Raw genomic sequence first — 22,234 nt, 5'->3', positions numbered from 1 at the left:
AGTCAGTGGGTCGAATAACCAACATTTTACTGGCCTCGCACTAACTGCTGGAATATAAATCCCGGGACGAAGCGATTTTTCGTGATTCTCCGAGGATAAACAAAGCGAAAATATGCAAATCAAAATATCCAACGGAGGATGGGAGCAACGAAAACTCAACAAACATCGCTGGCGCTATTTACTTCAATTTGCATCTAAAGTGTAAATAAAGAGGCACGGCGTGCAAGCGTGAGGGGAGGGGTAAAGCCAGACTCACCAGAAGAACACTGACGAACTTTCCAAACCATGAACTTGGCACCCCCTTGGAAGGGTGGCCTGATGCACGCCAACCTGTCACCAGATACACGAACAGACCTAATTTTCGTAACTAGGGCGAAATATGACGCTATTCTCAAGGAATTCAAGCAGTAGAAAGCTTGGTCTTGGTCAACTGCAATCAATAAGGACTTTATATATATATATATATATATATATATATATACTGATAGATAGATAGTGTATGTGTTACCGGACTCAGCCTGCATGAGGTTACACCTCGAGTGAAGTCATCTTTGGTACTATAATCTTGTCGAAGAACTCCTTACCCAGAATCCACATTTCCCTGCTACTGGGAGTAACGCAACCTTAGGCTGCAAAAGCCTCCAGGATGATGTCCTAAGATAATACTTTCATAGAGTTCCTGTACCTTTAAAGCTGCGCCCCACACAGGAGCATGTTAAGGTAGGCTCCTCTGGAGCGAGGAGGCCTACTATAAGGATTTTTAATCGTCTTAGTACACGAAAAGAGAGCAATCCAAGAACTCCAAATCTAATGCAAGTGCTACCAAAGTTTGTCAATGAAATCTCAAAATTGTTTTCTTTGATGCCTGACAGCACAGAAGTGGGTGATTGAACAGAATATATTCATTCAAAGTTTACAGAGCAATCTACCGTGGGATACGAGATCCAACAGCGAAGCAGCCTGACGTTAATTTTCAATTTCAAATCCTATCTTGATTTTTCATCTACCTTACGTACATGATTTCATTAGCCATATTGTTTTGATGCACATAAAGTCTTTTGTTACAGAGACACACGTGGTTACTCCCATTCTACTAAAAGAAAAAAAAATGAAATTAACGTGTTGGATTTCCTTCTAAAAAAAAAAAAAAATCTCGAGCACAACCAAGTTAAATAAGACCTTTCGCTGTTTTACATGTCGGTTAGTTTTCAGACGCTCGCCTTATCTAACTGACTACGGAAAAGACAAACACGACACAAAAACCTGAAAATGAAAACTCACGGGAAAGTTTAGAGTCAAAGCCACCTTATCTTTACACGTAATACACTTCTCTATATTTCACAAAGGCGATTTCATTTCGAAATCCTGGTAATCCAGGGGAGTTTTTGACTCGATATGTATAACATATACATCGACATGGTAACGAACGAGATTGTTACTCCTTAGATAAAAACACAGCTTTACAAATACAAGTTAGCTTTGGAGCATTATACACAGGCATACATCTCCTCAACACTGACCATTTACATCATAAGGTATTCTAAGAAACAAATGGCTGAATAAAACGCTACACAGTTTTCCTAAATTAATGTAAGATCGCTTCTTGATCTATCCAAATATATCAAATACCTTTCACCAGATAAAGAGAAATGCAACTCATCTGCTATAGCTGCATGACAAACAAATGGGAAATGATCAGTGTAATAAGAAAACGGAAGAAAGCACCTGTTTACCACCAAACCTGAGCAATAAAACTAGGCAGCGACAGTTGGTTGACCCTTAGTAAGCAGATCAAAAACCGCAGAGTTGTTGTTAAGAGAAACCTTGCTTCAAAAGTATATAAAGCAAACCGCACGCAATCCAAAATATACCTACAATGAATCACTAAGGCCATCACAGGATACAGTCGCAAAGTTAACATAAAAAAAAAAATAAATAAACGCATGTATCTTAAAAGCTGTCACTCGTAAACTTTTCCAAAAAAATAACTGGACGAAAAAAAAAAGTTTAAAGAGGATGTATTCCCTTCAGATACGACTAGAAATCAAACACTCCTCAATTACCAATGGTGTCGCCAACGTGAGCGAGCGGGTGGTAAAGGAGGGTACGACTTCTAATCTGCCGCATAAGGTGATGTCATGACCTAATTAAGCCCAAGTGCGCACTCTCACTCCAGCATGACAGACATAAAGTCAAACATTTGCTTCACCGTTCCCCAATTTCTAGGGTTTTTCAGGGATCTGAATTAATGAAAGCGCTGTCCATTACCGCGTGCATTGGGTACTACTTCCCTTGCAAATACCACTGGCACCTTGCAATGCCATATGATATAGACTTAGCCGTGAAAACGACACTAAAACATACAATTCATGCAATGCTTAATATTCACCTTTCATTACGGTTGCTTTTCATCTTATGGTAATTTAAAGCCGTTTAAGTAATAGTATTCATTAACCAACAGTCTTCGTCTGTTTTTATATTTTCTTATAAATACACTTAATTTCTTTATTAGGTATGTATGTACGTAAAATAAGGTATGACCTCTTGAACTGGTACAAGAAACCTTCCACCACAGATGAACATGACAGGCTATCATAGTGTATCAGTTTCCATATACTTTGGTTTACCATGAACTTTCTCTTGACCACAAGAACCAACATCTATCGCTTCCCCTCATGTATACATGATCTATACTTACGGTACGAGTCGAAAGAACGGGCAATTATATGATTCCTTACTACTTTATAGATACAAACTGTTTACTAGGAAGGCCAACCAACATTTGCGAGCAAATGCAACGTCTCCCTCAAGATACACCTTACATTTCTTAGAGCAAAGATTCCCGATCATGTGAGGGAGTTTCATAAACACAGATTAACAACAAAATGGATTACTTGTATTCTTTCTTTCTAATAACCTCCAACCTCTAAAGCTAAAATTGGTCGATACAATTTGCCACTGGCATCAAGTAAGGTATGTTTAAAGACTTACTTGTCTTACATTTCATCAACATTGGCCAAACTATCTCCCCCCTCCCTAAAAAAAAAAAATCAAAATTGCGCTTTCATGGCGATATATGACCCTTATCGGATAGGAAAAATTGTTAAATCACATATCTGACATCCATAAAGTGTGGGACGTGTAAGACATTCCTGCGCCAAACTTTATAAGCACTGGTTGAAGTATGGCCATGAAAAAAAAATCTTTGATCCCTATAAAATAGTAAAATGGTTTAAATCACATTAATCCTATTCAGGGAATGAGACTTGTGGAAAGTTATCCTCGTGCAGTTTCACCTGTTTGAGACCATAAGGAACAGCAGCCTTATCTAACTTAGAGCAAAACATAAAAATGGCACCATGTCTGAGCGCCCTGGACCAAGGGACATACCTCACAATTTCTATGTCCTTATCGCACAAAATAGACTACGAAAAAAAAAAATAATTGCTTAGGTAAAAACGAAAAAAAATATATATCTCAGGGAGGGAAACACATTTACATTCACGGCGCTTTAAAGAGGGTTTTACAAGGGTCATTGTCCAAGGCACTTCTGTAGTCACGACTACGTCACACTCCTCTGCTGAAACCCGCCCGAAACTGTTTCCACAGCCCACTTTAAAAGCATGCGGCATAACTTGTTTTTGGTCTGAGAGGGCAGGTGGGTGGGGCAGTAGTACGTGACCAGCCAAAGTCGGAACCCAATGCGCGCAGTCGTTACATTAGCATAACTATTCTATTTTGCTGACCTTCAAAGAGGATTATACTATCACACTAAACCCTTATGTAGCTCATGCTATCAGCAGAAAATAACAGAGGGCAACCAGGCTCCAGGACACAGTATATACACTCTATAACATCACACACGACAAAGATACACTCAACGTCCTCGACCAACATTTCGCTTATTCCTCGCTGGACGCAATGCTGTCGCACCGACCACCTTCCGAAGCCCTACAACATACCCTCCTTTGTAAACATGTTTCTCCTCAAAGCTGGTATCATCTATGATGCTGGGCTACATATATCTGGCTGAAAATGAAATGTGTATGTCCACATAGGTGGGAAATGTGCTATATGCAAGCAAGGTTAGAGTGACGGCACAATACAAGTGTAAAATTCTCTCCATGACAAGTAGATCGTAAAGACAAAACGTAGATAAACAGTTGAGGAATGTACCAAAGCCTATGTACATAACGTAAAGGCCTTGAGCACAAAGGTACGCGCCTCAGGTATGATGACCTGGCATCTGTATTCATCCTCAAAGTTTAGGTTCAAAAGGTCACCAAAGGTTAACAAAGATCGTACCTTTGTGCTCGATGGGGTAAAGAATGTTCTACTTCAGCCTGCTACTGCGGGTTTTATCATACTTAGTACCCCTCATTCCTCTCTAATGAATATATCGTCGTCAGGTTCATTCGTACCATCAAACTGCAATGGAAACTCCATCATTGCAGGAAACATCGAAACAACTATCACGAAGCCGAAATGCGTCTATCGACCGTCAGACAGGCCCTCCCTTCCTCTCCCGCCGCTACTCAGTAATCACGTCCAGGTTCAACAGCCGACTGAAATTGAACCGTGAACGGCTATCATCTGGAATATTCACTGGTTGTCTTACACCGAGTTATAATCGAGTGCCTCCGCGAACACAATCAACCTGTCTTTGTTAACAGACCATTTCCTTCCAAATGCTTATTAGATGTCTCATTTACAATGCTCATTTCAAACGCTGCTAATTGCTCAAGCCACACTCAACCAGGACGGTTCTCCATCAGACATGCACAAAGCAAAGTAAGGAACTATTGATTTTCACTTTCAACACAGTAAACATATAATCCTGACAAAAAAATCTTAGAATCATCATATTTTCTTAAGCATACCTCTGTTAATGGCATTTGTTATAAATGTCTTCAGAACCCAAACTACTAACCTACGCAGATGGCAAGTTATTATAACATGTCTTCTAAATGGCAAACTACCAAGTTAACACAAGCACAGCCTGCTGGCAACATCCCAACAGATGACAGCTTCTGCAGAGGGTAGGCTTCAGCACTGCCTACCTAAGATGATTGCTTAGACAATCACATTTAGTTGGGATCAAGTCAAAACCAAAACTTTAGTTACCGCTATTTCACAGGCACACTTTCCGAGTTGTGTTGCAAACTAAACTTCACTCATTCAGGTGCAATTAACATCGTCGGAAAAATATCTTAATTTCTAAAACTTCAGTAAACCTTACGAAGTTCCTTGATGAAAAATATTCCCACTTCAATAACTTATAATGACCAAGTTTAACCATTGCTGGGTGTATGCAATGACCTTACCACTCACCACCACACTTTTCCACGGACTTCATCAGGTCAAAATACTTTTCATAAAATTCTCCCAGACTTCAATCCACGCACTTCCAATGGCCGCCCCACAATAAACACTATAACTCACTTTGCCCTGCCAAATATAGTATCCAAGAACTTCACCCAGCCAACCAATAACACTATTCCAGGAAATTAATCTGGTGATCCAAGAGTGATCAATACCACGCACGTCAACGCACCCCAGGCTTATCAACTCTGAGCATTCGTTTTTTCCTCCCTATGCACTTTACCCTGTGAGACATCTTAACCATTCAAGACACAACCCAGCAACATGTTCCATGACTTCAACCTACCCTCCCCAACATACAATTTAATCTACCTTACCAACAGTACAATGCTTCATTCCTAATGGTGCAATTTTAATTCTAGCTGTAAATTTTTCCACACAAAAACTTGTTCCTACTGGTTAGATGAGGATAGCTAGGTATAGGCCTATTTCCTACTTGCCAGTTGGATAACATTTCGACTACTGAAACTGGATTGTTTGGTGTTCCTACTGTTAAGATTAGACTAGATATGAAAATTCCTACTGGATTCTTCATGGTTTCAATGGTATGACTGGGCTAGATCATGGATGGATTTTTACATTTTTACTGAACAACCTGTGCTTCGTGATTGACACTTGTACTGTCCTTACTGACATAATGTAGGTGAATTATCCTACTGCTCCAATTGGGTTGGATCGATATATTTCAGAGGCATCATTATTCTCGATGAATGTGTCGGCCTACCAAAAGTAGACGTCTATCACCTACACACTTAGAAAAGCACAACGTAATGACATTACCTTTCAAAGGCCCATAAATAAAATAGTGATAAATGATGCGTATTTATCAATACATATATCATCTTAACTCCTTGTTCAAATAGTTTCTCAGTGCAGAGAACCATCATTCTCAACTCCGTCCTGTGTGCTGCCTTGAACAACAGCTCTCACATTACCGTAAGCAATTTTAAATATTTACACATTAATTTGGTTCGTTAATTAACATCTTCCCTCACACCACCTTCACAAACACGAAGCATCCTTATCTGAAATGTCACCGACTACCAGTATATTCATTACAACTCCAACTTTCAGTCTACGCTTTCTTGACACTGTTTTTTCCATTTCACAAAGTTCCAAAATACAACTTCATATCTGAATTTTCTATGAAAAGAAAGCGATAAGAGAAGCCGGGAAATCATGCCATCACCTACTTAAAAGACTATGGCACTGCATCAACACTCTACACTTCTGATCACACACTAACACACGTTCGGACACAAAATATATACAAACGTATAAAAAGTATATCAGCAAACAAGAACACCTTCCTATACAATAATACAATCACTAACAACACTGTTACTCCTTATCTACGAGCCCAATGCTTCTTAACCCCATTCAGCGCGTCTGGAACTTTTTCTTTCAATGACTTAAGCGTTTCTATCTTGCCTCTGACCTACCCTGAGCTTCGAATTATCGGGAGCCTTAACTAGGTCAGTATTAGAGTCGAGATAAGGGACAGCGCCTTTGCAGCTACGTTCTTGGCACAGTTACACTAAATAATTCCTTTGTCCTCAACAAGTAACTATTTCTCGCAACACCCAAGCATGAAATGAAGTACCATATAAACTGTCATATGTGTACCACATTAACTAATTATATAGAGGCGAGCAGAAAACGTCCAAACCGTCCGGAATACCATTAATGAGGTTGAGAAGCGTCCCCGTGGCAACATGAACGCCTGAGTTATAGTTCCCCGCAGAGCCATGGAGGCGGCAACCCGGGCCGACTCATCACCTCAACTCTCTCCAACCTACAGGTTATAACTGGAGTCGCTCCAAAGATAATCACCTATTATCTCCTTTACTGGAAAGGCATACATCACGGGTATAACACGGCCACAATGGTGAGGACGTCTTATGGAACAAATGAACTGAAGAGCTTCTAATGATGCATAAACATATGCTACAGTTACGATAAAATATTCGTCATACTTCTGTTCAAAATACATAAAAAAGACGATGCAACATTTATCATTCTGATATTCAGTCAGCAATATTACGTCAGATTTTGGTTGTCTTTAAAGTCTCCATCGAGTCTATAACTTGAGGTGCATGCTTCGCTCTGGGGCTAAATAATACTTAAAATGACTGACTAAATAGCCCAGCAAGACAGATCACATGCAAAATCACTATTAAGTAAATGGCTTTTCTTAAACCCTGTATTAAATGGAGGCAGTATGCAGGCACTTGCTCCACTTGTTAAACAAAGTACCTCTTTTTCGTAATACCTGAGAAGTCGAACAGTATATCAAAACATATACTGTGCACGATAGATCTCACCAGATATACTGTAATGTTACAAAGCATTTCTCCTGGTAAATGAAAAGCCAAAGATTTCTATTACCGAGGAACTCTCTTGCCCAAGATCACAATCTAACTGGCGAAGGTTTATGTTCGTACAGGGAATTGAAAGGGATTCACTCCATTCTCGTAAAGAGAATTTTCTAAATTCACAGGCACATTTCCCCGCACTCATTTGGTACATTGATGTTCTCTTTTTACTACGACATTTTTCTCCCCCTCCATGACTTTTGTCTCGTATATTCACTTTACATTGCCAAAGTTCAGAACACAAGGCACTGATACGATCACAGCCAGAATCCCTCTCTATCAGCACGAAACTTCAGTTCCCACCAAAAGAAATAAATGATCAACAAAATTTACCGTTAATTCGACTTGTTTCAGAAAAAGCCTCTGGCAAATGCGCAAGTTCATTTATACCAAAATCAACCATAATTTTACAAAGATGTAGTGTTATTCTTATACAAATTGGCATTAATACTTTCTTTTCTTTCAAACTATTCGCCATTTCCTGCATTAGCAAGGTAGCATTAAGAACAGAGGACTGGCCCCCTTCTCTGTTCCTTCTTTTGGAAAAAAAACAAAAAAACAAGAGGGGAGGATTTCCATATAGCTGTGGTAAAATCATATTTCAGAACAACTACATATGAAATCACGCTAAATCATTAAAATATCAGATATTGTTAGTTGTTTACAAATCTTCGGCGTCTGATTTTGAAGGTCATTTTTGGCAACAATATTTCACCAAGTGACCAACAGCTTAATAGCAAGCATGGTCACTTCCGGATTTTTTTTCTTTTGTAGGGTGGAAGGATGGTTGTATAAAAATAAACAAAAGACATTGCTTTACCCTGTAACACATACTTAGATGTAAGCCATCCATGTATCTATCCCTGCTATATTTTTCAATCCAGTAATGGAATAAGTTTTCTCCTTATTCTAAGCTCTTATGGTAGCATTCTACATACCAGCAGAAATGTCCTTTTTTGTCATTTAAAATTTAAGATACAATTAAAAAAGGAAGTCCCTGAATTTCTTTATAGACTGTGCACCTTCAGTTCACTGATCGTCTTACAGTAGTTAGTGTGAAATAGAAGTTAAAAGCCAGAGGTTGGTTGATTGTAACTTGAGACAATAGTTCAATACTCCATCATGACACTGCTATTGTAGGTCTCCATGCATCTGCAGCTCCCGAGCAAAATATAACCCTCTTGGCAGAGTTTCCTGAAGTGGGGATAAAAGATCACCAATTCCTCGCTCAATAAATTGCTCAGTATTCCATCAAATACAGTACAAGTTGTCACAGATGTTCACCTTTTAATACATGAAGAATTAAGAAAATAGGTGTCTATTTAGTCAGTTGTAAATAACATGCAGATTTTGCCTACATGATGATTTGCCGAGTTAGAGCACAGCATCTTCTGTTGTAGATAGCATTTGTTGATGAAAGGTAACAGTATATGACACTTGGCATGAGAAGATAATGTCAAGGGGAACAAACACAGGGAAAGAAGTCAATGCCGAGTGGTGCAGAAAACCAAGTGGCAACAATTAGAAGAAACAGGTAATGGAAGGATCAAAACAAATGAGGAATACTGTACAACAGTCAATGTTTATTTAACAATACTTTTCTGAGCCTCTGTAAGTATTATTTCATATCTGACATGACTCAAGTATCTGTATACAGCACTGAGCAAACAGTGTAATATCATCATTGTAATCGAAAAGGAAAATCATTCTTAGGAGCTTTGTTAGGTGGTGCTATGACCTTTAACTTGGACCAGGTTACTCAGGTCAGAGGCCATGTTTGATAAGATATTGACCAAAGCAGACATTCACTTGAGACTTGGTGGGCAAAGCAATTTATTTAGAAGTAGCAAATTTGTTGCAAGGCACTAACTATAACCCTTACTTTGGTTTCTGTTCTTGTGAACTAAAGGTCATGAAACACTTAGGAGCATGATATCTTTTGAAGTTATGGATGTATTTGATTTTATTTAGTATACAGCCACTGTGTATCAGTGTTTAAATATATTTTGGCCAACTGTCGCCTCTTTCTGAAGTTACATGTCACGATAAATCTTATGTCTCACTGGTTAAACTGCATTATGAAAACTGCCAACATTAAACCTTTAAAACTTGTAGGTAATTATGTGCACTTTGGAGTTTCTTTGGTGCTGGAATAACAAGACCTCTTTCGCAAAAGTACAGCTAGTTCAAGAATATATTCATGGACAATGTATCAAAACTTATTCTAGATTTAATCTACTTGTTATGAGACACTTCATAAAATGTCGCGGATCTAATCTATTTGTTATGAAACACTTCATAAAATGTAGCATCATTCAAGTAAAAAGGCCCAAATTCCTACATCCAGCCCTATGAACCACCATATTCATATAATCCTGATATGGCCTATCACATCATAATGTACAAACGAATTATGATGAGCCAACCACTTACCAAGAAACGATACATTTGAGCGGAGACTTTTTGTAGATTTTATTTTTTCACAGATATTGAATTAAAGTTATTGCAAATGAAAATTTGCCACTTGAAATTGTAATAATGCTTCTCAACACACTGGGGGACTGTAAAAAAGAAAAGTCCATAAGAGTTAAGATTTTGGTTAAACATTCTTGCAATGTGTGGGATAGGCAAAGAATGTTCACTTCACTGGTGCAAAGAACAGCAGCAGGGTGATAGCTTGAGACTACTGTTTGGTTAAGTTCAATTTCTTAGGGGGGTTAGTTAAAGGTTTCGACTCAGAGACTTAAGAAATGTTACATCTTTATTACACTGTGCAAAATAAATGTACAACTGTGCAACAGTAGGGATTTCAGCTAATCAGGAAGGTTCTTTAGCATTAGCAAATGGTCTTTGCATAGACCTATATTTGGCTGTACTGTAGCAAAATCCTCCCTGGGTTATTTTTAGTGCTACCCTTTTCATTTATTCTCATACATGAACATTAAGCACAGTTGACACTTTGCCTTGCATGACACAGTCTGGAAATTTTTTGGCATGGTACACACTCGTGTAAAACCCTAATAATCTATGAATATCCATGTCACTATAATATCAATGCTGCTATTCAAAGTTTTATATTTTAACTGGTGTGTTTTTTACTTCGTACATTAACATTACTTGTCCTCCAGTAAATGTTATGTATCTTAACCTGACACCATATTGATTTTCTGTGAACTTCAACTGACCATACTGGACCAGCTTTAACCTATAACAACATAACTTTAGAGCTTGTACAGATAACATAACTATATGCCTCACTAGAGAAATCAACTCATGTTTCTTTGAATATAAGACCAGTCTGCTATATTGGGCATACACTGGATTACCTTTTGGTGACCAAGGGTGAAAGGACGGCTGGAATAACTTAAACAGTGTCTTCTCCACCTCACTCAAAAGTTGGTAGAGAGAGAAAACCAGTTTGGTTAACATTTGACAGGCAACAGCATTTCCTCATGGTCCTGAAGTCTAGTAATTTGCCTTGTAATCATATCTGACATCCAGTCAACCTACTTTCCAGTTAACCATCCAATCTGTAGCCCTAAATAAGCAGAATGAAATTTATATGTGTATCTGGTTTTCCTCAGGCTGATTATCCCATCCCAACATTCCGGCAATGAGATGCCTTTACAATTCTATCCCAAACCATTTATACTGCAGCACTCAGTATTCTCTCAATAACAAAATAGCTATACAGTAACCAAATATATTTTCCTTCATAAGACAGAGATTTTGTTTCTATCCATCATTAAACATGCATATTCTCTGATTGCAATACTGTATTTTATGAATCATTCTAGGAAAATGCATAAAAATTGCCTCAAATAATGCAACACTGGAATTCCCTCTTTATTGTACCAATATATTTCCAGCCCCCTACTCCCATCCCATTTTAGTTGCCTTCTACAAGACGCAGGGAATATGTGAAAGTATTGTTTCTCCCCTATCTCCTAGGATTATACATATATATTTTTCATACATGAAATATATGGAGTGAAAAAGACTTTGAGCGATAGGCGCCTGAACATACAGGAGGGTGAAAGGCAAGCAAGGAATAGCGTGAACTGGAACAATGTGGTATACCAGGGTCAACATGTTGTCAATGGATGGAGCCAAGAACATACAAAGAAAGGCCACATTTGTTCACCTCCATTTTCTAGGCGTCATGTGTAATGCACTGAAACCACAGCTCCCTGTCCATAACCAGACCATACAGACCTTTTCATGGTTTTCCTGAGTTGCTTCACATGCCCTGTTTAGTCCAGTGACAGCATGTTGACCCCTGTATACTACATTATTCCAATTGACCCTATTCCAAGCACACCTTTCGACCTTCTGAATGTTCTGACCCTAATCACTCAAATCCCCTTCATTCCACCCTTCCATCTCCAATTTGGTTCCCTCCTCCTTGTTCCTTCCACTTCTCACACACACACACACACACACACACACACACACACACACACACACACACTTCTGTCAACCTTCCCTCACTCACTCCGACACACTTGTAGCACTATGCACTCAATGGTTGTAACATGATTCTGTGGCCTGTAGCTGTAGTAGCCTGTCTTGGTCTGTGTACTGGTTTTTGTTCCCTGATAATTAGTGCTTCATTGATGTGTAGTCATCTAGTGTCTTGTTAAATGAACAGTATCCGTGCAGATTTAGCAATCCTCTCGCATGAGGGCAGTGTTATCCTTCTCGGTGACATTTAGTTTGATGGAACTTTCTTGTAAGCGTCGGACAAGTCTCTGGGGTATTGTACAGCTTAAGCTTCCCACAAGTCATGTTAGTAAGGAGCTCACAGGCTTCCTGTTGACATATGAATTCATAAACTAAATTGGATTATTGTACGATGTATTTTGTACAGCTGGTTGCTCATAATGAAGTTATTTGTTTTTCTTTCTCTAGCAGATCACTAGCTTGACTCAGTTGTCTTTTATGCTAATGGCATCTGGTTGCAGTAATATAAAATGTGCTGCCTGTATTTTCTACTACTGTGAACTTTTGTATGAAGTATTTTAGTTGCTTGTCAAAGTCAGAGCTCTTGTAGTCATTACTGATAAAAGTCTGTTTAATACCACGTGTTTCATTGTGGAAGATATGCTAGTTCGATGCAGTCTTGTATGCCAAGCTTCCCACATCATTAATGACTTCAGTTTTGTAGCGTCGGGAACATTCACCAGTTGCATGTAAACATCAGCTGAGGTCTGCGAGTTTCTTTTTGATGGTGATTACATGGTTATCAGTGTTGCCATCCACCATGACATCTAAGAATGGCACCTTGTTGACACTCAATTCTTGAGTAAATTTACTGCTGTTTAAGGTGACTGAGGTGGGTTTCATCTCCAACAACTACGTAAATGTCATTAACCTTTCAAAATTGAAACACACCTCAACAACCTTAAGGCAGTAATGGAATAAAAATCAGTTCTGAAATTTACTCATGAAGTCAGCATCAATAACAAGATGCCATTCTTAGATGTCAAAGTGAATGGCAAAGCTGATGGCTACGTAATCTCCATTCACAAGAAACTCACACACCTAAGCTGATGTTTACATTCAATTAGTAAATTCCCCCAATGTCACAAAACTGGAGTCATCAACACTACATTACAACCAGCAAAAAAGCATCAAACCAGCATATCTTCCATAATGAAAAACAGTGTAGTAGACAGACTTTTATCAACAATGGCTAAAAGAACTCTGACTTCAACAAACAAAATACTTCACACAAAGCAAGCTCACAGTGGCAGAAACGACAAACAACACAACATTATACATGACTGCAACAAAATGTCAACAGCATATGACAGATGAATGTGTACAATGAGACATTGTCTCCAGAAACATCAATGACACAACACAACAGTCAGGCTAGTCATCTACTACAGAAACAAACAAAAAAAATAAAAAACAGCAATCTCATCATGAGGAACCAGATGGACAAAAATCAAAACACACTATAAGAATCCAGCATAGTTCATGAATTTAATATCAACATGGAGATTGTGAGCTCCTTACGAACATAACCTATGGGGGAAGACAACCTGTACAACATCCAGAAGACTTACCCTACACCAGCAAAAAAGCTCCATCAAACAATGTCTCCAAGATGCTGAACACTGCCCTTACATGAGGGACTAGTGTGAAATCTACAAGGAGACTAAGCTATGAACAAGACACAAGACGCTTATACAGAACTAGGCCATGAAACAAGACGCAAGATGCTTACACAATGCCAAAGCACAAATAATCAAGGAGCAATAACCAAAACTACACAAACAGAACATAGGCCAAGGCAAACTAATACAGATGAATGCCTCATCATCGCCTTACAACCAGTGAGTGTGCAGAGATATATGCACATCCACCTACTAGCATTACCCAGCTTCATTCAGCTACCCAATGTCATTTGCAGCTGCTCCATTGACCTCTTCACATGCTCCTTTAGATAACCTAATGGATTCAAATAGAAATGTAGAGACAACTTTGCAGGTATAAAAAGAGACATTTGACAACTTGAAAAATTCATAAAGAATTTGCTCAATATTTCTCTGACAATTTTACAATATATATATATATATATATATATATATATATATATATATATATATATATTGTAAAGGATCACAATTTTGTACGTGATCAAGATGTTCCTATGAATCCATGGGGAAAATGAAACACGATAAGTTCCCATATATATATATATATATATATATATATATATATATATATATATATATATATATATATATATATATATACATATATATATATATATATATATATATATATATATATATATACATGTGTATGTAACCCATACACATGTATATACATACACGTCCACACACACAAATATACATACCTATACATCTCAATGTACACACATATATACACACACAGACATATACATATATACACATGTGCATAATTCATAGTTTGCCTTTCTTTATTCCCATCGCCACCTCGCCACACATGGAATAACATCCCCCTCCCCCCTCATGTGTGCGAGGTAACACTAGGAAAAGACAACAAAGGCACCATTCGTTCACACTCACTCTCTAGCTGTCATGTAATAATGCCCAAAACCACAGCTCCCTTTCCACATCCAGGCCCCACAGAACTTTCCATGGTTTACCCCCAGACACTTCACATGCCCTGATTCAATCCATTGACAGCACGTCGACCCCAGTATACCACATCATTCCAATTCACTCTACTCCTTGCATCCCTTTAACCCTCCTGTATGTTCAGGCCCTGATCGCTTAAAATCCTTTTCACTCCATCCTTCCACCTCCAATTTTTCTTATCATACTTGACTGCTGTTCTCCATGTTAGGCAGCCAACGACCAAGAAGCTATGCTACCAGTACTACCTGTCTGGGTACTGGGAGGTTTAGTAACTGCTGTGTTGTGCGACAGCACTTCAGTGGTTGTCATGTTGCACTCCTCTGATCCAGGTAGCTGTCTTTCTGCCTCACCCACAAGTGGAATATTGGCATTCTGTCCACAAAAACAGAATTTCCTTGACACATATAACACTTGACAATGCTTAACTCACACAGCTCATTCTTTGTAACTCTAGATTTTCCTGTGATGAGCTCTGTGCACTTGCCCTGCCTTTCGGCAAAATGGTAAGAGCAGTAGATAGTAACAGGTAGAAACATTAACAAGACATAGTCAGTAGCAATTCTGAACTATTACAGTCCTTCTAAACTGCCATCTGTCCCACAAAAATATGTTGGTAAACCACATGTCTGAATTATTCATTAAGTCATATGGAACCAAAAACAGCTCATTTGCTTCTTAAACATTACTATAACATCTATTAAATAATCAATATCAGGTTATTGTGTTGAGGGCAAAGTTGCTTTATATACTTGTGTGCAGCTAAAGGAGGAAAAAAAAACAATAAACAAACTGATGCATTGAAATTTTGCCACAACAGCACTTACAATCAAATATCATATCACAAAATCTTGTACAAATAGCATCATGGGGTCTTATTTCTTTATCTTTGTTCTATTGTACTAATGATTAATGGACAATAAATGTTACCCTGAAATTCTAGATATTCAAAGGTATTATATATTTGCAACTCTGTTTATTTTCTAGTAATTGAATCGACTGTGTTATTCATCAGTAACACCACTCTTACAATTTCATTATCCTTTACCCTAACATTTCATAATGTTTATAAAAGAAAAAAAGGTTGCTTTAGTCATGTGCTTCTTCTAGTACGGCAGCTCCCGTTTTCACAGTAAATATGGCAAAGCTGTTATATTCTGATCTAGCACCCATCACCAACTCTAAAGCTCACTACTGCTATGAATCCTTAGATTTTGTCACTGATATCACTATATCTAGCCCAACATTTTCCTTGAAATCCAAACATTTCCTAATTTTGTTGGCTTCAATTTAGACTGGAGGCTTCTGAAAGAAAGTGCAATATAAGTAACTGGATGTCAAACCCCCAATCTAGTCACAAAGTCTTTCCTCTTAACACACACCACATTAACTTACAAATTTTTTGGAGAAAATTTAAGTAAGAAATTAAAGTGAAGATCTGTTTATGCACACATCAAACGTTGCTTCAGATATTGAGGAACTTTGTACTGCAATGCCAGTATAGTGTTTACACATTATAATGAGTTGCACAGTATGATTAGGGATAAGTATAGCAATAACAGTGAAGATTATGAATCTCGTGGAGAATGTGGGGTTGACTGGTGTAAAGAAGCCTAAACACTACAAAAACCATAAGAATCAATGAAAACATCACATAAACTCCTTAAAAACTGAGACTTATCTCAATTCTAATGCTCTTTTCGAGATAGCACCAAGCGAAAATGCCGATGAATGTAAACTAACAGACAGCAGACTGATCAGCTGTTCACAATACTGCCAAACCTACCATATACAAGCAGAAGAATTTACAGAAATGCTATTATATTTCTAAAATAAATCTCAGCTGCTGGGAAACGTCAGGTAAAGTTTATATAATATTCATTTTTTATGTGTTTAACCAACTACAAATTAGTTAACCCCACATTTTCCCTTATATTGACGACTTTCACCTTTATGTTCTAATCTAATATTGTAGAATATGGCAAAATTCTCCAAATCATGCACAAATCAATTTGGTAAACACCACGTCATATCAGCACTGCAGAGCAAAACTACTCAATGTATAAAGATAGTTTTGATGAATACCTCAACTGGTAATTTACTAAGTAATAATCAATTTTCAAATAAATGTATTGACACCAACATTAAACTGTAGATGAACGGAGGAAAAACATACAAGTCACTATCCTCATTTTCTATAAATGTATCTGATGCAAAATGTTCAGCACAAATCCATCATCTAACATACAATAACACAAATTCAAGAGCTGGAGCCCTGTAAGTGTAGAACTCTCTACCTACACTATAAATAAGAAAATAACAAGCTTTAACAATCTAACATTCTTGCAATCAGTGCATCACACACAACTTATAATATTCTATCAGCATAACTTCTCCAAACCACTTATTAAGAAACCACAATTACTACTATTACTAATCTATATCTATGGTAGAAAATATACGTAGTAAATGTGTAGAATTAAAGTGGGAAGTTGCACAAAATGACGATGAGGTTGATTCAGGTGTGGGTGTGGATTTCAGCTAATCATATTAGACTCCTACAATGCATCTGCATAATTTACGGATCATCCACATTCCTAATGCATGCATGACAATTATAACCTCTCAAAACTCATGCAGTTATAGACAATAAATAAGTTGCTATTACAAAGTTTATCTCACCATGATCTCGCAATAAATTCATACTTTTATCTACAACTTTACAAAAAAACTACATTCTCTCCTAAGCACATACAATTAGGATACAATGCCTAATCTTAAACTCCTACAAATAAAATTCTTTAATAAATAATTTCCTACACCTTGACAAAAAGGCCAAATCAATTACAGTTCCAGCATTCCCCCTCACCCAAATAATCATGCAAAGGATAACAGAAAATTATGCTAACTAGCAATGGATATCTTATTCTTCAATCTGTGTTCTTAATCTTCTGTGTAATATGTTTTTTCTGTAAACAACTCTATAGTTTTTGCAGCCTATTTTTTTCAGCTTGAATTCAGATATGACTACATGCTTTTGAAAACTAATTTTTCCCATCTATTCTTTATTATGTATGGTATGGTACTGCTATCCACCAAAATTTCAACTCATAGCACTGCTATGCAAAATTCTGTAAAATGCCAGACTACTAAAACATTTTGAGGACTTTTTTTTGTTTTACATTATCAGCATAGTTACTATCAAATACAATGTACAACAAGTATGTCTAGGATTAAAACAATGATGAAAAGCAAAGATAAACTGACACATATCAAGAACTAAGATTGATGACAGTGAAAGAAATCCATAAAAAGTGGACACTAGCCAAATGTGCAGTTCAATACTTACAATCTAAAAGTAGCAGGGAGCACTCAGGGATCTATGTACGACAATAACCTTCCCTAGAGAATATGCATAATTCCCATTTCCATCATCCCTACATAATTAAGGAGAATGTACAGAGAGGTGCATGGGAAAGACAGATAACAGAGGACTTGATCATCCATAATGAACTTATCAGTTGGAGGACAGGAATACTACCTTCAATTCCTAATCTGCATAAAGACAGGATACCAAAGCATTGTAGCCAATACATAAGAACTCAGGTTAAAGTGCACTGGAATCTTTAGCAACATAAATTCAATTTGTTCCCACAACAGATTACCACACAAATTAGTAGATTCTAACACTAAATCTAGCAATTCTAGAACACCCAGTCATCTTTCTTTGCACATGAAAGTGAAATCCTGCATGCTGACTGAAAATAATGACTGCAAAGTTAAATAATGTAGTGCCATATATCTAGTGATTATGCTAAGTTATGGAACTTGTAATTTAGAAGGCATATATTTATGGAACTTAGTGCAGTGAGAGGCAATCTTTCTAACATCTGAACCTAACAACCTACTCTGTTACAATAGAGCTGTTCCGTATATCCCCAAGCCAACCTAACAACCTACTCTACCATAGAGCTGTTCCACGTATCCCCAAGCCAACCTAACAACCTACTCTACCACAAAGCTATTGCATGTATCCCCAAGCCAAAGTTATTTCTTCTCCATTAGAGTATCAAATAAAAATCTACCCAAAAGCTCTTGGTCCTTGCCACTCAGTTCTACACTTTTGATTGGTTCTGAGCCAAACTAATTCTCAATTCCACAAACCAAACAAGCCCATAAATTTTGTTCAGATATGTTGGTATATTTTGAAAAGATATATCACCCTTCTAAGAAGTAGTTTCTTAACTGTATTTCTCAGAATGAGTACAGTTGATCTCAGCCCATTCCGGTTAGTAATGATGACTGAAAGCTTGTTCAAAGATTTATTCAACTCAACAAAAGCCTTGTTCAAATCAAACTACAAACAAGAGAAATGAGCATAAGATAGATTTCAACCCATAAATTAGTGCAGCCATATCAGTATATTTTGAAAAAAAAAATTATCTAGTGCCCTTCAATCTAAAAAAAATTCTGGTACTAAGAACTATTCACTACATATAATTATGGTAATGTTCCAATCAAGTCTTACTTTATCAACAAAAGAATCTCAATGACTTTATAATAAAATGACTGAATTTCTTTTGCACATAGATTAGGATTGGGGAGCATTAATTGGGATCATTCCCTCCAATCCTAGTATTAAAATAGCTTACTATGTAGTGGGAAGAGCTATGATAATCAAGAAAAATAATGATACAGTAAAACTACGTGAAACTCAAGTATAAAGACCAGACCCCAAGGAAACCACACCTAGTAGCCAATATCTACTTTATCTCAGATGTTACTTGAGAAAAATGTGACTTTTCCACTGTCAAGTAGCTGCTTGATGGTTTGTAATTCCAGAGCCAAGAATGAATTTTACGCATATTTGATAATACATAAAAGATACAGAAATGAGTTTAAGCTGGCCTGCTAGGGGAAGTTTGGTTACATTTTCTTAAGTTCTATTGATTTCAAGCAGTTATACCTACTCTTATATAAATCAAACTGTAGTTTCAAAAAGATTCAACTGCACAAATACATAATCAGTGGAATTCCCTTAACATTAAAGAATGCAAACATTGTCCAGCAACAGAGTGAAACGAGACCATGTCATTCTTTTGATGAAACATCAGCACTACAAAAAACAAAAATAGTTGGTTGCTAAGGAGAATTAGGCGAGATTTTCACAGTTTCTGTTGATTTATGCAACTGTTTCACTTACAAATTAATTAACAGACTTTCCCTGACTTTTACAGCCCTCTTCACAATCAACTTATTTCACACAGAAACATTTTCCTGAACCATGCTTCCCTGCTCTTAATCTATCATGCACAAAAAATCAGAGCTATTCCTTATTTAACTTTACACGATTCTATATTTAGCAATGTGGTAGAACTCAACGAAGATAACCATAGGCACCATTTTCGTACCTGGCTGAGATCAATATACCTGATAACCAAAGGTTAACACTGTAGAAAGTAGAAAAAAAAGGTAATCTGATAAATCATACACCCACATTGACAGCATCCATAAAAAAATCGGTTTGGCTGAAGGAGAGATGTTGTCACAGTCGAAAAAAAAAAAAAAGCAGCAAGATACAGTAAGTAGATCAAACAACATCCACCCAAAGAGTGCAGAGTACTTCATACCTCAAACCTACACCATACATTTGCATGTATTACACCAGCAAAATATAACCAACCCAAGTTTTGCATCCCCTCAACCATGCTCAAAACTTAATTCTGATCAGGCATGTATATATCGATAACACCCCAGGCTAAACCTATCTTCACGCCGGTATTGCAATTCTCCCATCGATCTCATTTTCATCCACTAAAAGAAATACTAAAGCAAGGTTCGAGGTACCTACACTAACATGTAATATAAAATACGTGATAGGCATAACATTTCAAACACCACCCGGTGGTATAAGGTTACCACATCATGTTTTGATACGAAATTTTGTCTTCCTTGCTGCGTAGGTCCATAGTAGCATGCTAAAATAAATGCCCTGGCTTTAGTTATAATCCATATTATAACTGGTGTACCAAGTCAGCAATACACATATCCTAGCCCATGGAACAAAATTGTTAAATTAAGTGTCAGGGAATCGATGAGAACGCCATCACCGCTGCCCTGCCCAGTAATCTCAGGGACATTTCGCCCAAATGCTAACAGTATACACCATAGCAAATACTTCAAAAACTCTACAATTAATCTACTAACCTCAACATATCCGGCAGCGTACGATGATGCCCACAGCACACTATGAAGTACTGAATAAAACACAAATAATGTCATTTTGCCCGAACCGATTCGATGCTCACCCTCCAACGAGTCACAATGCACTGACTGCTGAAAATTGTCTCCCCAGGTTACTGGAACCTTGTTTATCCGCAGCGCTGCTCTCGTACGCATACTAAGGAAATATCGTTTTAGTTGAAAACTTTAAAAACACTCTATACTAGGCTTTATTAGGTAAGTTATATCTTTTATTTACTGTATGTTATTTGAATAATTCATTTAGTGTGTAATATTAAGCCAGATTTTCACATATCTCTATAGATTTATCGATAGCAATGTTTCCTATCATGAAGCCTCTTGAAACGAATTCACACCTCAAAACTGAACTAGATTGAATTACTATAAAATATCTAACGCCATTTTTGTTCACTATCACTATGGATAATATTCAGAATATAGTTTATGTTTAAATAAGAAACGAAATATAATGTTGCGTTACTTGCAAACTGTAACCTTCGTCATGGAGATTGACACACCACCATTTAAAGAAATTTGCTTGAACAACGTTTTTGTCTATAACAGTTTGACAATATTATCTGATATTAAAGTTTTCATATATCAACACATGATGGAACACTAAGTTTATTTAGTTTAGCAAGGGCTTCCATTTCTTTCAGTTATTATCGTACCTCTGCCGTAAGTGGGTGTTGGCTTACTGCTCCTGCGCGGTCAATGCAGACTTCAGAAAGGCGCTATAGTTATTGATTGTCTCTTTTAGCTGTCTTGCAGTCAGTTCTTGAGAGATGGAGATAGATTTGCTAATTTAGTGGAATTAAGTAACTGTAATATATTAAATGATACGTGAAAACTTTCAACACCTATAATATTTCAGCACGAAATTATTGTTTTGGCGATCAGGTTCTTACACACCTCAGTTACTGCGTTTTTACACTTCATAGTGTGTTACAGTACATTAGAAAAAAATTATCATCTCTTGTATGACAGATACCATGCACTAGTGATGTGTCTTCACATTACTCATCATAATTCTTTAACATTACTTGTGTAAATCATGTTTCTACTACTGGCGTTGGCTGAGATTTCACATTACAGCTTTTA

General features: G+C 37.2%; 1 protein-coding gene across 2 annotated transcripts in view; it reads right to left on the bottom strand.

The window, feature by feature from the left end:
* Positions 1–21,223, bottom strand: part of Appl (amyloid-beta-like protein) — a 318,976-nt gene extending 297,753 nt beyond the window's left edge. For both annotated transcript variants that reach the window (XM_071673063.1, XM_071673064.1), the window contains exon 1: positions 21,098–21,223. In XM_071673063.1, the coding sequence (XP_071529164.1) occupies positions 21,098–21,172 (75 nt within the window). In that variant the 5' untranslated portion in view covers positions 21,173–21,223. The remainder of the gene's footprint in view (positions 1–21,097) is intronic.
* Positions 21,224–22,234: the final 1,011 nt, after the last annotated feature.

This window comes from Panulirus ornatus, chromosome 18 (genome assembly GCF_036320965.1).
Source record: "Panulirus ornatus isolate Po-2019 chromosome 18, ASM3632096v1, whole genome shotgun sequence".
Taxonomy (NCBI): Eukaryota; Metazoa; Arthropoda; class Malacostraca; order Decapoda; family Palinuridae; genus Panulirus; species Panulirus ornatus.
Note: the sequence above shows the minus strand (reverse complement) of the source record. Positions and strands in the feature narration are given on the sequence as shown.